This window comes from Impatiens glandulifera, chromosome 5, assembly GCF_907164915.1.
Source record: "Impatiens glandulifera chromosome 5, dImpGla2.1, whole genome shotgun sequence".
Lineage (NCBI taxonomy): Eukaryota > Viridiplantae > Streptophyta > Magnoliopsida > Ericales > Balsaminaceae > Impatiens > Impatiens glandulifera.
In genome coordinates, this window is record NC_061866.1 from 3,134,144 (window position 1) to 3,146,033 (window position 11,890).

Consider the following 11,890-nt stretch of genomic DNA (forward strand, 5'->3'; position numbering starts at 1 on the left):
ATTTAAAATTTTAAAAATAATATTAAATTAAATTAAAGAAAAACAAATTTAATTTAAATTATAAATTAACTATTTAAGAAGAGTGGAATTGATGACATCAAATTAATGATGTAAATAATGTCATATATATATATATATATATATAATAAGTTTGGTATAATTTTATACAATAAATAATAAGAGTATGTAAGATTTAATAGAATAAGTTTAATTATATATTTATAAACTTAAATTTTTATTTAAAATAATTTGAATACTTTATTAATTTAATTTTAAATATTTAATAAATTACTTAACTTAAAAAATAATTTATTTTAAAATAATTTATATAAATATATGAATTTTTATAAAATTGTATATTATTTTTTATTGTCTAATTTTTATCTATTGTTTAATTTATTTCTTATAAAAAATTTAAAATCTAATTTATTAACTATTATAAAACTAAGAAAATATATAATATTATTTAAAAAATATCTAAATTTATATATTTATTATTATTATAATAATAATTATTTTTATACAAATGAGAAAAAAATAAATAAAAAAGAAGAGAAAGAGTGTGAAAAATTATTAATAAAAAGTAATGTGAAAGAAAAACTATATTATAAACTTAAACAAATTTGAATTTGTTTTTTATAATGAAAGGCGAACTTAGACAGAAGTTTAAATAACATAATATTTGAGGGATTATTTACTATTTATGCACCATCTCTCTGCTAACCCTAGTTACTAGTTACAGTGAAGGAGATAACACTTCGGCAGCTAAGAAGGTGAAGAATATGGAGTCAAACGGAAATACAGAAATGGACGAAGGAAAAGGAGAACGTATAAACAACAACGATAAAGATTACGAAATGACTACCTTCGAGGTATTTTTCCTTCTTGTAAACTCTAGGGTTATTTTCATCTTCCTTGCACGGTGCAATAGAATAGGCAAATGTGACATCAATCTTGTTACTGACTCTGAACCCTCACCATAAAGAATGTATAGTTGAATATAATGATTGGGTCCTCAAATTAAGAATCTTGATTATTATGCCCTGTTACAAAGTTGAACACCATCGAAATTCTCTAGTCAATAACACATTTAATGGAGATTTGGAAGAATAAGTATATATGAAAATATTGAAACAACTTCATATTAAAAAAATTGATTCCCCTCAAATTCTTTCTCGACATGGAAATAGCTCTATTCAAGCAATGAATATCTCAATTACAACGAAAACTTGTTTTAAACCCCTTAAACTAATTCTCCAATACTCTACCATACATTGGTTATGTTCTTAGTTTGATCAACCAGTATATGAATTGTTCACCATACAATCATATGTTGCGATGTTCTAAATGTTGAAATATCGATTTGTACTCGGTCATCCTTTTAAATGAAATGATGTTAGACCTGTTCAACTTTACTACAATGTTCTTAAAAAGGGTTCATATCAAAACGTTTTGTAGTTGAAAGATGGATTTTAAGATTGCTTAATACTTTATATATGGGGTATGTTGTTGTGACATACTAATTAGGTGGTTGTTGATTTCTTATTGGTGAAGGTTGAAGAAGCAAGAAAGAGGAAACACATTGAATATTCTTCCAATGCAACAATATCTGTTACTGCTCATGAAAAGGAGGAAAAAATGGTTATTACTCCAAAAGAAGATGGTATATTTCCTCATTTTCAGTCTTCTTCCAAGTTGAAACCAAAACATATCTAATTTTCTTGATGCAGATGTCAAGAAATATAGTAGTGTTAATGTGGAAACTCTTCCTCTTCCTAAACAAGCTACTGACAAAGCTGATGTCATTGGTCTGTCGAAGGAAGAGCAGATTACAATAAGTTAAGAATAGGGGTTTATAGATATGAGAACGAAAGAATTAAGAATGGTATGAGAAACAAAGAAAATGGTAGATGCTAGGCAAGAGAGAGTAGGAGTTTGTAACTGTAGTAGTATATGCATGGTAATTAGTAGGGCATGTTAGTAATTTTGTGAGTTTGTAGGTTATAAAATGCAGAGCATGTATTATTCCGAGTAATGAATGAAATAGTATTAAGTCTGGTTTATCTCCTCTATTAAGCAGAGTCCATTCTCGTCTCATTTACATTTTGTGTACAAATCCTATATGTCTAGACTGGTTGTTTCCAGAGTTGAGGGCCAAGATAAAAAACTTTATCTCTATTATAAAGTATGTATTTAAAAAAATATACATAAATAACATAATATTTCAGGACCTAATTGACAATTTGTGCACCTCTACGAACCCTAACCTTACTGAACATAACACTTTTGCAGATAAGATCGTGAATATTGTTGAGCCAAAGGAAAATAAAAAAATGGATAAAGATTACGAAATGACTACGTTCGAGGTATTTTTCCTTCTTGTAAACTCTAGGGTTATTTTCATCTTCCTTTGCACGGTGCAATAGAATAGGCAAATGTGACATCAATCTTGTTATTGAATCTGAACCCTCACCATAAAGAATGTATAGTTGAATATAATGATTGGGTCCTCAAATTAAGAATCTTGATTTTTATGCCTCTTACAAAGTTGAACACCATCGAAATTCTCTAGTCAATAACACATTTAATGGAGATTTGGAAGAATAAGTATATATGAAAATATTGAAACAACTTCATATTAAAAAATTTGATTCCCCTCAAATTCTTTCTCGACATGGAAATAGCTCTATTCAAGCAATGAATATCTCAATCACAACGAAAACTTGTTCTAAACCCCTTACACTAATTCTCCAATACTCTACCATACATTGGTTATGTTCTTAGTTTGATCAACCAGTATATGAATTGTTCACCTTACAATCATATGTTGCGATGTTCTAAATGTTGAAATATCGATTTGTACTCGGTCATCCTTTTAAATGAAATGATGTTAGATCTGTTCAACTTTACTACAATGTTTTTAAAAAGGTTTCATATCAAAACGTTTTGTAGTTGAAAGATGGATTTTAAGATTGATTAATACTTTAATTATGGGGTATGTTGTGACATACTAATTAGGTGGTTGTTGATTTCTTATTGGTGAAGGTTGAAGAAACAAGAAAGAGGAAACACATTGAATATTCTTCCAATGCAACAATACCTGTTACTGCTCATGAAAAGGAGGAAAAAATGGTTATTACTCCAAAAGAAGATGGTATATTTCCTCATTTTCAGTCTTCTTCCAAGTTGAAACCAAAACATATCTAATTTTCTTGATGCAGATGTCAAGAAATATAGTAGTGTTAATGTGGAAACTCTTCCTCTTCCTAAACAAGCTACTGACAAAGCTGATGTCATTGGTCTGTCGAAGGAAGAGCAGATTACAATAAGTTAAGAATAGGGGTTTATAGATATGAGAACGAAAGAATTAAGAATGGTATGATAAACAAAGAAAATGGTAGATGATAGGCAAGAGAGAGTAGGAGTTTGTAACTGTAGTAGTATATGCATGGTAATTAGTAGGGCATGTTAGTAATTTTGTGAGTTTGTAGGTTATAAAATGCAGAGCATGTATTATTCCGAGTAATGAATGAAATAGTATTAAGTCTGGTTTATCTCCTCTATTAAGCAGAGTCCATTCTCGTCTTATTTACATTTTGTGTACAAATCCTATATGTCTAGACTGGTAGTTTCCAGAGTTGAGGGCCAAGATCAAAAACTTTATCTCTATTATAAAGTATGTATTTAAAAAAATATACATAAATAACATAATATTTCAGGACCTAATTGACAATTTGTGCACCTGTACGAACCCTAACCTTACTGAACATAACACTTTTGCAGATAAGATCGTGAATATTGTTGAGCCAAAGGAAAATAAAAAAATGGATAAAGATTACGAAATGACTACGTTCGAGGTATTTTTCCTTCTTGTAAACTCTAGGGTTATTTTCATCTTCCTTTGCACGGTGCAATAGAATAGGCAAATGTGACATCAATCTTGTTACTGACTCTGAACCCTCACCATAAAGAATGTATAGTTGAATATAATGATTGGGTCCTCAAATTAAGAATCTTGATTTTTATGCCCTGCTACAAAGTTGAACACCATCGAAATTCTCTAGTCAATAACACATTTAATGGAGATTTGGAAGAATAAGTATATATGAAAATATTGAAACAACTTCATATTAAAAAATTTGATTCCCCTCAAATTCTTTCTCGACATGGAAATAGCTCTATTCAAGCAATGAATATCTCAATCACAACGAAAACTTGTTCTAAACCCCTTACACTAATTCTCCAATACTCTACCATACATTGGTTATGTTCTTAGTTTGATCAACCAGTATATGAATTGTTCACCTTACAATCATATGTTGCGATGTTCTAAATGTTGAAATATCGATTTGTACTCGGTCATCCTTTTAAATGAAATGATGTTAGACCTGTTCAACTTTACTACAATGTTTTTAAAAAGGGTTCACATCAAAACGTTTTGTAGTTGAAAGATGGATTTTAAGATTGATTAATACTTTATTTATGGGGTATGTTGTGACATACTAATTAGGTGGTTGTTGATTTCTTATTGGTGAAGGTTGAAGAAACAAGAAAGAGGAAACACATTGAATATTCTTCCAATGCAACAATACCTGTTACTGCTCATGAAAAGGAGGAAAAAATGGTTATTACTCCAAAAGAAGATGGTATATTTCCTCATTTTCAGTCTTCTTCCAAGTTGAAATCAAAACATATCTAATTTTCTTGATGCAGATGTCAAGAAATATAGTAGTGTTAATGTGGAAACTCTTCCTCTTCCTAAACAAGCTACTAACAAAGCTGATGTCATTGGTCTGTCGAAGGAAGAGCAGATTACAATAAGTTAAGAATATGGGTTTATAGATATGAGAACGAAAGAATTAAGAATGGTATGAGAAACAAAGAAAATGGGAGATGATAGGCAAGAGAGAGTAGGAGTTTGTAACTGTAGTAGTATATGCATGGTAATTAGTAGGGCATGTTAGTAATTTTGTGAGTTTGTAGGTTATAAAATGCAGAGCATGTATTATTCCGAGTAATGAATGAAATAGTATTAAGTCCGGTTTATCTCCTCTATTAGGCATAGTCTATTCTCGTCTCATCTACATAATCCTATATGCCTAGACTGGTACTTTCCAGAGTTGAGGGCCAAGATCAAAAACTTTATCTCTATTATAAAGTATGTATTTATAAAAAATAATATATATTATGTTATTTATGTATATATATATATATACATAAATAACATAATATTTCAGGACCTAATTGACAATTTATGCACCTCTACGAACCCTAACCTTACTGAACATAACACTTTTGCAGATAAGATCGTGAATATTGTTGAGCCAAAAAAAAATAAAAATATGGATGAAGATTATGAAACCAGTAGCTTCGAGGTATTTCACATTCTTTAAAACTATGGGGTCTTTTCCTTTTGCAAGTTGCCGCAGATATGTGAAAATGATTTTTAAGACATCATTGGTGTATGATGTTTCTCGAAAGAGAACTGTTTTTTGTCCATTACGTCTCTGGTGAAAGATATGCTAATGTGTTAATACAATTTTTTGTTTTAGGATATTGCTACTAGTGAATCTGATGATGATGAAGAGGTTATGAAGAAGGTAATTATGGGGTGAAAAAAACCCATTAATAAACCCTCAAAAGTTTTTTCCCAATTTGAAATATGCCCTCAATTAATTTTTTTTTTATTATAAATCCTTTAACTTTAAAGTTTTGATATAAAATGTTTTAAATTGATAATTTCTAAAGGGATTCATTCTGTTTAAATTCTCAGTTGAGTATGATCATTTTTGTTCACTGGAACCTTAATTATAAAAAGTAAAAACAATTCTCCATTTACCCAATAGCAGTTGTCTTGTAAAAATTTAAAAGGGTTCAATTAGAAAACATAGTTCTATGTGATCGAAAGTTTGAATGAAAAAAGTCAGATGAAATTTATTTAAAAAGGGATTCATATCAAAACGGTTTTGTAGTTGAAAGACATATTTTAAGATTCACTAATACTTTATTTATGGGGTATGTTGTCGTGGATTTGTTCAGTCGGAGGAAGACCTGATTACAATAACGGTCCAGAAGTATCCTTGCAAATCTTGTAAATGGTATTTACACTAGGTTTTCTGACTGAATTATGAATCGTATTTCCTTTGTTATTGTTCCCTCTGAATTATGATTATTGACAATAATGTGTTGTTTTCACAGGTCATTCTCTACAGAAAAAAAATTACATGATCACATCAGAAATTTCCATGTGGAGAAGCCTACAATGTTAACCGGTAATTTACTAATTGATTTGTGTGTTCACATGAAAGTAGTATTGTACATATTTTATTTGCTTTTCAAATTGTCTTGATTTATTGAACGGACCAGTGTGAGGAACATACTGATGATGCCATTGAAAAGTCAGAACCTTTGTCTTAACACTTTTTAGGATTTATAGGATATGAGAATGAAAGAATGAAGAATTAAATGAGAAACAAAGAGAATTGGTGATGAGAGGCAAGAGAGAGTAGGAGTTTGTAACCGTGGTAGTATATGGGTAGTGTGGTAGTATATGGGTAGTATGATAGTTAGTAGAGTAAGTTTATAAGTTTGTAGCTTATTAATTTCATTGCATGTATTATTCTGAATAATGAATGAAATAATATTAGATCCAGTTTATCTACTCTATATGCTTAGTCCATTCTCATCTCATTTACATTTTGTGTACAAATCCTATATGTCTAGACTTGGTATGTTATATAGCTGAGTGCCAAAATAAAAATCTTTATCTCTATTATAAAGTATGTATCTTCCAAAAAAATAAATATAAATAACATAATGTTTCAGAAGCTAATTGACTATTTATGCATCTCTACTAACCCAACCTTACTACAAATAACACTTTCGAAGATAAGTTCGTGAAGATGGTTGAGCCAAATGAAAATATAAAAATGGAACTGAACATGTCTAATTTGCTTGATGCAGATGTAGAAAGTGTTTGTAGTGTTAATGTGGGAACTCTTCCTCTTTCAAAACCAGCTACCGACAAAGCTAATGCCAATGGTCCGTCGAAGAAAGAACAAATTGCAATAAAAGTCCAGAAGTATCCTTGCAAATCTTGTAAATGGTATTTACACTAGGTTTTCTGACTGAATTATGAACCATATTTCCTTTGTTATTGTTCCCTCTGAATTATGATTATTGACAATAATGTGTTGTTTTCACAGGTCATTCTCTACAGAAAAAAGATTACATGATCACATCAGAATTTTCCATGTGGAGAAGTCTACAATGTTAACCGGTAATTTACTAATTGATTTGGGTGTTCACATGAAAGTAGTATTGTACATATTTTATTTGGTTTTCAAATTTTCTTGATTTATTGACCGGACGAGTGTGAGGAACATACTGATGATGCGATTGAAAAGTCAGAACCCTTGTCCTAACACTTTTTAGGGTTTATAGGATATGAGGATGAAAGAATGAATAATTAAATGAGAAACAAAGATAATTGGAGATGAGAGGCAAGAGAGTATAGGAGTTTGTAACCGTGGTAGTATATGGGTAGTGTGGTAGTTAGTAGAGTAAGTTTATAAGTTTGTAGCTTATAAATTTCATAGCATGTATTATTCTGAATAATGAATGAAATAGTATTAGATCCGGTTTATCTCCTTTATATGCTTAGTCCATTCTCGTCTCATTTACATTTTGTGTACAAATCCTATATGTCTAGACTTGGTATGTTATATAGTTGAGTGCCAAAATAAAAAACTTTATCTCTGTTATAAAGTATGTATCTTCAAAAAAATAAATATAAATAACATAATGTTTCAGGGGCTAATTGACTATTTATGCATCTCTACTAACCCTAACCTTACTACACATAACACTTTCGCAGATAAGATCGTGAAGATTGTTGAGCCAAATGAAAATACAAAAATGGATGAAGGAGTAGAACGTAGAAACAGTAATGAAGATTATGAAATCAGTAGCTTCGAGGTATTTCACCTTCTTTTAAAGGGGTCTTTTCCTTTTGCAAGTTGCAACAGAATATGTAAACATGATTTTAAGACATCATTTTTCTCGAAAGAGAACTGTTTTTGTCCATTACATCTCTGGTGTAAGATATGTTAATGTGTTAAAAACTTTTATATTTTGGGATGTTGCTACTAGTGAATCTGATGATGGTGAAGAGGTTGTGAAGAAATTAATTATGAGTTGGAAAAACTCATAAAAAAGCCTTAAAAATGTTTTCCAATTTGAAATCCTCCCTCAAACTATTGATTTTTATTATAAATCCTTCAACATTGAAATTGTTTTGATATAAACTTCTTAAAATGAGAATTTTGAATGGATTCTTAGTGTTTAAAATCTGTCTGATATTGTCATTTTTCCTCACTGAAACCTTTTTATTCAATTGAAAAAAGGAAAATATAATTCTCTATTTACGCAGATAGGTGTTGGCCTGTAAAAAAAACGGTACTATGTGATTGGGAAATACTAACCATTTTATTTATTGGGTATGGTTGTTTCTTATTGGCGAAGGTTGAAGAAGCGAGAAAGAGGAGACGCATTGAAAATTCTTCCAATGCAACAATACCTATTACTACTCCAAAAGAAGATGGTAAATTTCCTCATTTTTTCAGTCTTGTTCAAAGTTGAAATCAAATGGTAACCAAACACATCTAATTCGTTTAATTCTGTTATGTATGTCTTCAAAGAAGGTTTTGTTGATGCAGATGTGAAGAAAGTTAGTAGTATTGTCAATGTTGAAACACTCCCTCTTTCAAAACAAGCTACCGACGAAGCTAATGTCATTACTCAGTCGAAAGTCAATTCATATCCTTGCAAGTCTTGTATTAAGTATGTACACAAATTTACGGTTTCTGACTGAATAATGAAACCATGCTTCCTATCTGATTTATTATTATTATTATTTGACAATAATGTGTTGTTGTTCACAGGTCATTCAAATCAGATAAAGCATTACAACAGCACATTCGTGATAAGCATGAGGACAAAACTTGCAAATCAATTTCAACCTCTTCTCCCATAATCATCAGTTAAAGTGGACTATTCTATATCTCTATCAGTTGGACAGATCTGGTTGTTTATTAAGAATGTTTCAAATAACTTCATGTTTTATTTTATTGAATTTACATTATATTTGATTATACATTTCAATAGAAAAACTTAAAGTCAATGCTGTTGGGATGCTGCTTCAATTGGAATTGGTTCTACTTTTTATCTAAATATAAATCAGATTACAATTTATTGATTTGAAAGTCTTTCATTGAAAGGTGGAAGTTATGGTTGTCACAGCCATGTTAGTTTTCTATATTCAAAACAAAACAAAACAAAAATCTTTGGTTTTATTTTTCAAAGCACATCCATAAATTGTTTGTTCTATAACAAAAAGAAAATATGATGCATATTATACATGCAGCCTAATTAACAACAAAGTTTTCCTCTGAAATTGCTTCTTCTTCCAGTAAGAACCTTCAAGTTAGCTCTGCAGGAGAGAGCAACAATGGTCCTCATCCTGTCAAGAAAAATGCAGGATTTCATAAGATACCCAAACCACATTAATCCAAATACCCTATATCCCATCTTCAATCAAATATTCAAAATACCCTTATTTTATTTATAATAACATTTAAAAATATTAAATAGAAATAACATCTAGTCATGTAACTCCATAATCCCCTTTTTCATCCAACATGATTTGATTTTTATCCAAAAATCGGATAATTTCAGAAAAAACACCTACATGAAAAAGCTCTTAATTATAGGAATGCAGAAAACTATCAAAAGATAGGCAATATACACCTGTTAATCTTTTTGAGATACATGAAGTTGCAGTATCCGCCACTATTGCACACGTTTTCTTCATATTTGTCTACAAATAGATTCAAAGTTGGGAGCTCATTTGAAACAAAATAATCAACCTTTCTGAAAATCAAAAAATCTTTGGAAATGAACAGAAAATGATCACATAATGAAGAATCAATCTGTAGAAAGTTTTTCCTCTAACATTTTTCAAGTGTTCCTTTGCTGCAACAATCTATGTTTGAGATTTGTTGCAAGAGAAACACAAGGGCTTTAATTAGGAATAATAGAAGGTCTAATTGATCAACTTTTGTAAAACTATTGGACATGATCATGCAACCTTCAATGCAGATTTTTGGGTCAAAATTCCTAATACTCAGATTAACTAGCTTTTATGCAATGAATGGATGAGCATTTTCTTGAGTTTCTTATAATTCATACATGTGAGATTTGTTCTAGCTTGGTTGTAGTTATGCATTGTATCTCTTTTGGCTATGTTTCTTCTTGTTGTTGCAAGATTATAACTTTTCAGACTTCAAATACACAAAATCTGACTAGCTTGATGACAGGAAGATGCAATATTCTTGTCTATAAGAATGTAAGAGTTGGACTAACAAGTAAAATTATAATAAAATCATGATCTATAAGAGTTTAAAGAACACCAATACTATGAAAACAGTAATGATCAATGAAGGAGATAAAAGATACCGAGAAATGTAAAATATATGGCCTTAATAAAACTTCTGCAAACTTTTAACATCTGCTGGTTTGCCCGAGAGGTTAAGGGGGAAGACTTAAGATCTTCTGCATTCAATATGCGCATGGGTTCGAACCCCATAGCCAGCAATATTTATTTTTCCATTTCTTCCTTTTTCAAATATACTAATGTAAGCCTAACTACATTTAACAGCTTGGATTATTGTTGCCATAAGACATGCTCTTATTTGTATTTTTTGATTTAGAAATATTGAAAACAGTGTTATAAACACCAATCTTTTGATAAGAGAATGAAACATTTTACAAGTAATAAGAATATATGACATTGTATGCATGGTTGCCATCGAAAATAGATTACCCTTAAAGTTTTGTGGTATAAGTCAATCAGGATGATGTCCTCATATGTGTTTTCAAAGTGGGTATGATGATGTCGTGTAACCTTAAAGTTTTGTGGCATAAGTCAATCAAAGGATGATGTCTTCATATGTGTCTACAAGGGTATGATGATGTCCTAATATGATTCATACATGTCTACTTGTGTTTGGATAATAGCTTTACTAAGCTAAAACTGTTAATTGCATAAGATAAAATGATATAGAGGGAATGTATTTGAGATGATACGAAAAATGAGGATAAATTGATGTGGTGGTGAACATTCATACAAAAGTTGGTAAATTAAAATCATGAAACTAATAATGAATGTATTGACATGTTGAGCATGCATGATGTGCCTAAAGAATCTTCTAATAATGTAGTTGCACCTACTCTCCTAAAAGAGAATATTGTAGACTCACACTCATAGTCTCAAACAAAGTGACATTAAAGTTTAAACAAATGAGAGACAGTAAAGAGGAAAATAAAACAAAACAATTGAGATTTACTCATCTCATTCAAAGAGAAAAAAAGAATTTCATCATTATCTATAGAGGTGATATTCGGGTCTTAACATACTTGTTCGAAAAATTTATTGGCTAATTTGCCCGAAAGGTTAAGGGGAAGACTTAAGATTTTCTGCATTCAATATGCTCATGGGTTCTTCATCATCTTCAAACAAAAAATAAATTTCGTAATGTAAGAATTACACATGATTGTGAGTATGAGGGTTAACAATGGTGATTATAATGACTTCTTTGCGGTTGGGAACAAACATATTTTCTTCTTCCGACTCTTGAAAATTTAAACAAATGCGGTTAAGAAGATAGTCAAAACGAACATTATAAACCCTCAAGAAGATAGTCAAAACCAAGATTTAGACGGGCTTGTAAGCATAGGGTTAACTATGGTGATTATAATGATCTCCTTGCAGTTGGGCGAAAGAACCAAACTCTTTGACAAGATTAAAGCCTTATCATTGATAAAACCAAAA

The 11,890-nt window shown here is 30.3% G+C and overlaps 1 protein-coding gene and 1 non-coding gene across 2 annotated transcripts; both read left to right on the forward strand.

Annotated features, from left to right (window-relative positions):
- Positions 1-734: 734 nt before the first annotated feature.
- Positions 735-9,252, forward strand: LOC124937548. Its single transcript, XM_047477829.1, has 18 exons — positions 735-872; positions 1,555-1,663; positions 1,731-1,838; positions 2,293-2,366; positions 3,046-3,154; positions 3,222-3,329; positions 3,784-3,857; positions 4,538-4,646; positions 5,302-5,375; positions 5,553-5,600; positions 6,040-6,098; positions 6,199-6,272; positions 6,964-7,105; positions 7,206-7,279; positions 7,877-7,977; positions 8,524-8,602; positions 8,718-8,841; positions 8,943-9,252. The coding sequence occupies exons 1-18, from the start codon at positions 783-785 to the stop codon at positions 9,043-9,045; spliced, it is 1,659 nt and encodes a 552-aa protein (XP_047333785.1). The 5' UTR covers positions 735-782; the 3' UTR covers positions 9,046-9,252.
- A 1,317-nt stretch (positions 9,253-10,569) lies between these two features.
- On the forward strand, positions 10,570-10,653 carry TRNAL-UAA. The gene has a single exon. It is a non-coding gene; the product is annotated as a tRNA-Leu (tRNA).
- The last annotated feature ends 1,237 nt before the right edge of the window (positions 10,654-11,890 follow it).

What these genes read in the sequence shown, in the direction of transcription:
- LOC124937548 (XM_047477829.1), top strand. Translation starts at nt 783, where the DNA reads ATGGAGTCAAACGGAAATACAGAAATGGACGAAGGAAAAGGAGAACGT. An exon ending in ACGAAATGACTACGTTCGAG is followed by an intron (nt 2,367 to 3,045) that starts GTATTTTTCCTT and finishes TTATTGGTGAAG; the next exon opens with GTTGAAGAAACAAGAAAGAG. An exon ending in CCTTGCAAATCTTGTAAATG is followed by an intron (nt 6,099 to 6,198) that starts GTATTTACACTA and finishes TTGTTTTCACAG; the next exon opens with GTCATTCTCTACAGAAAAAA.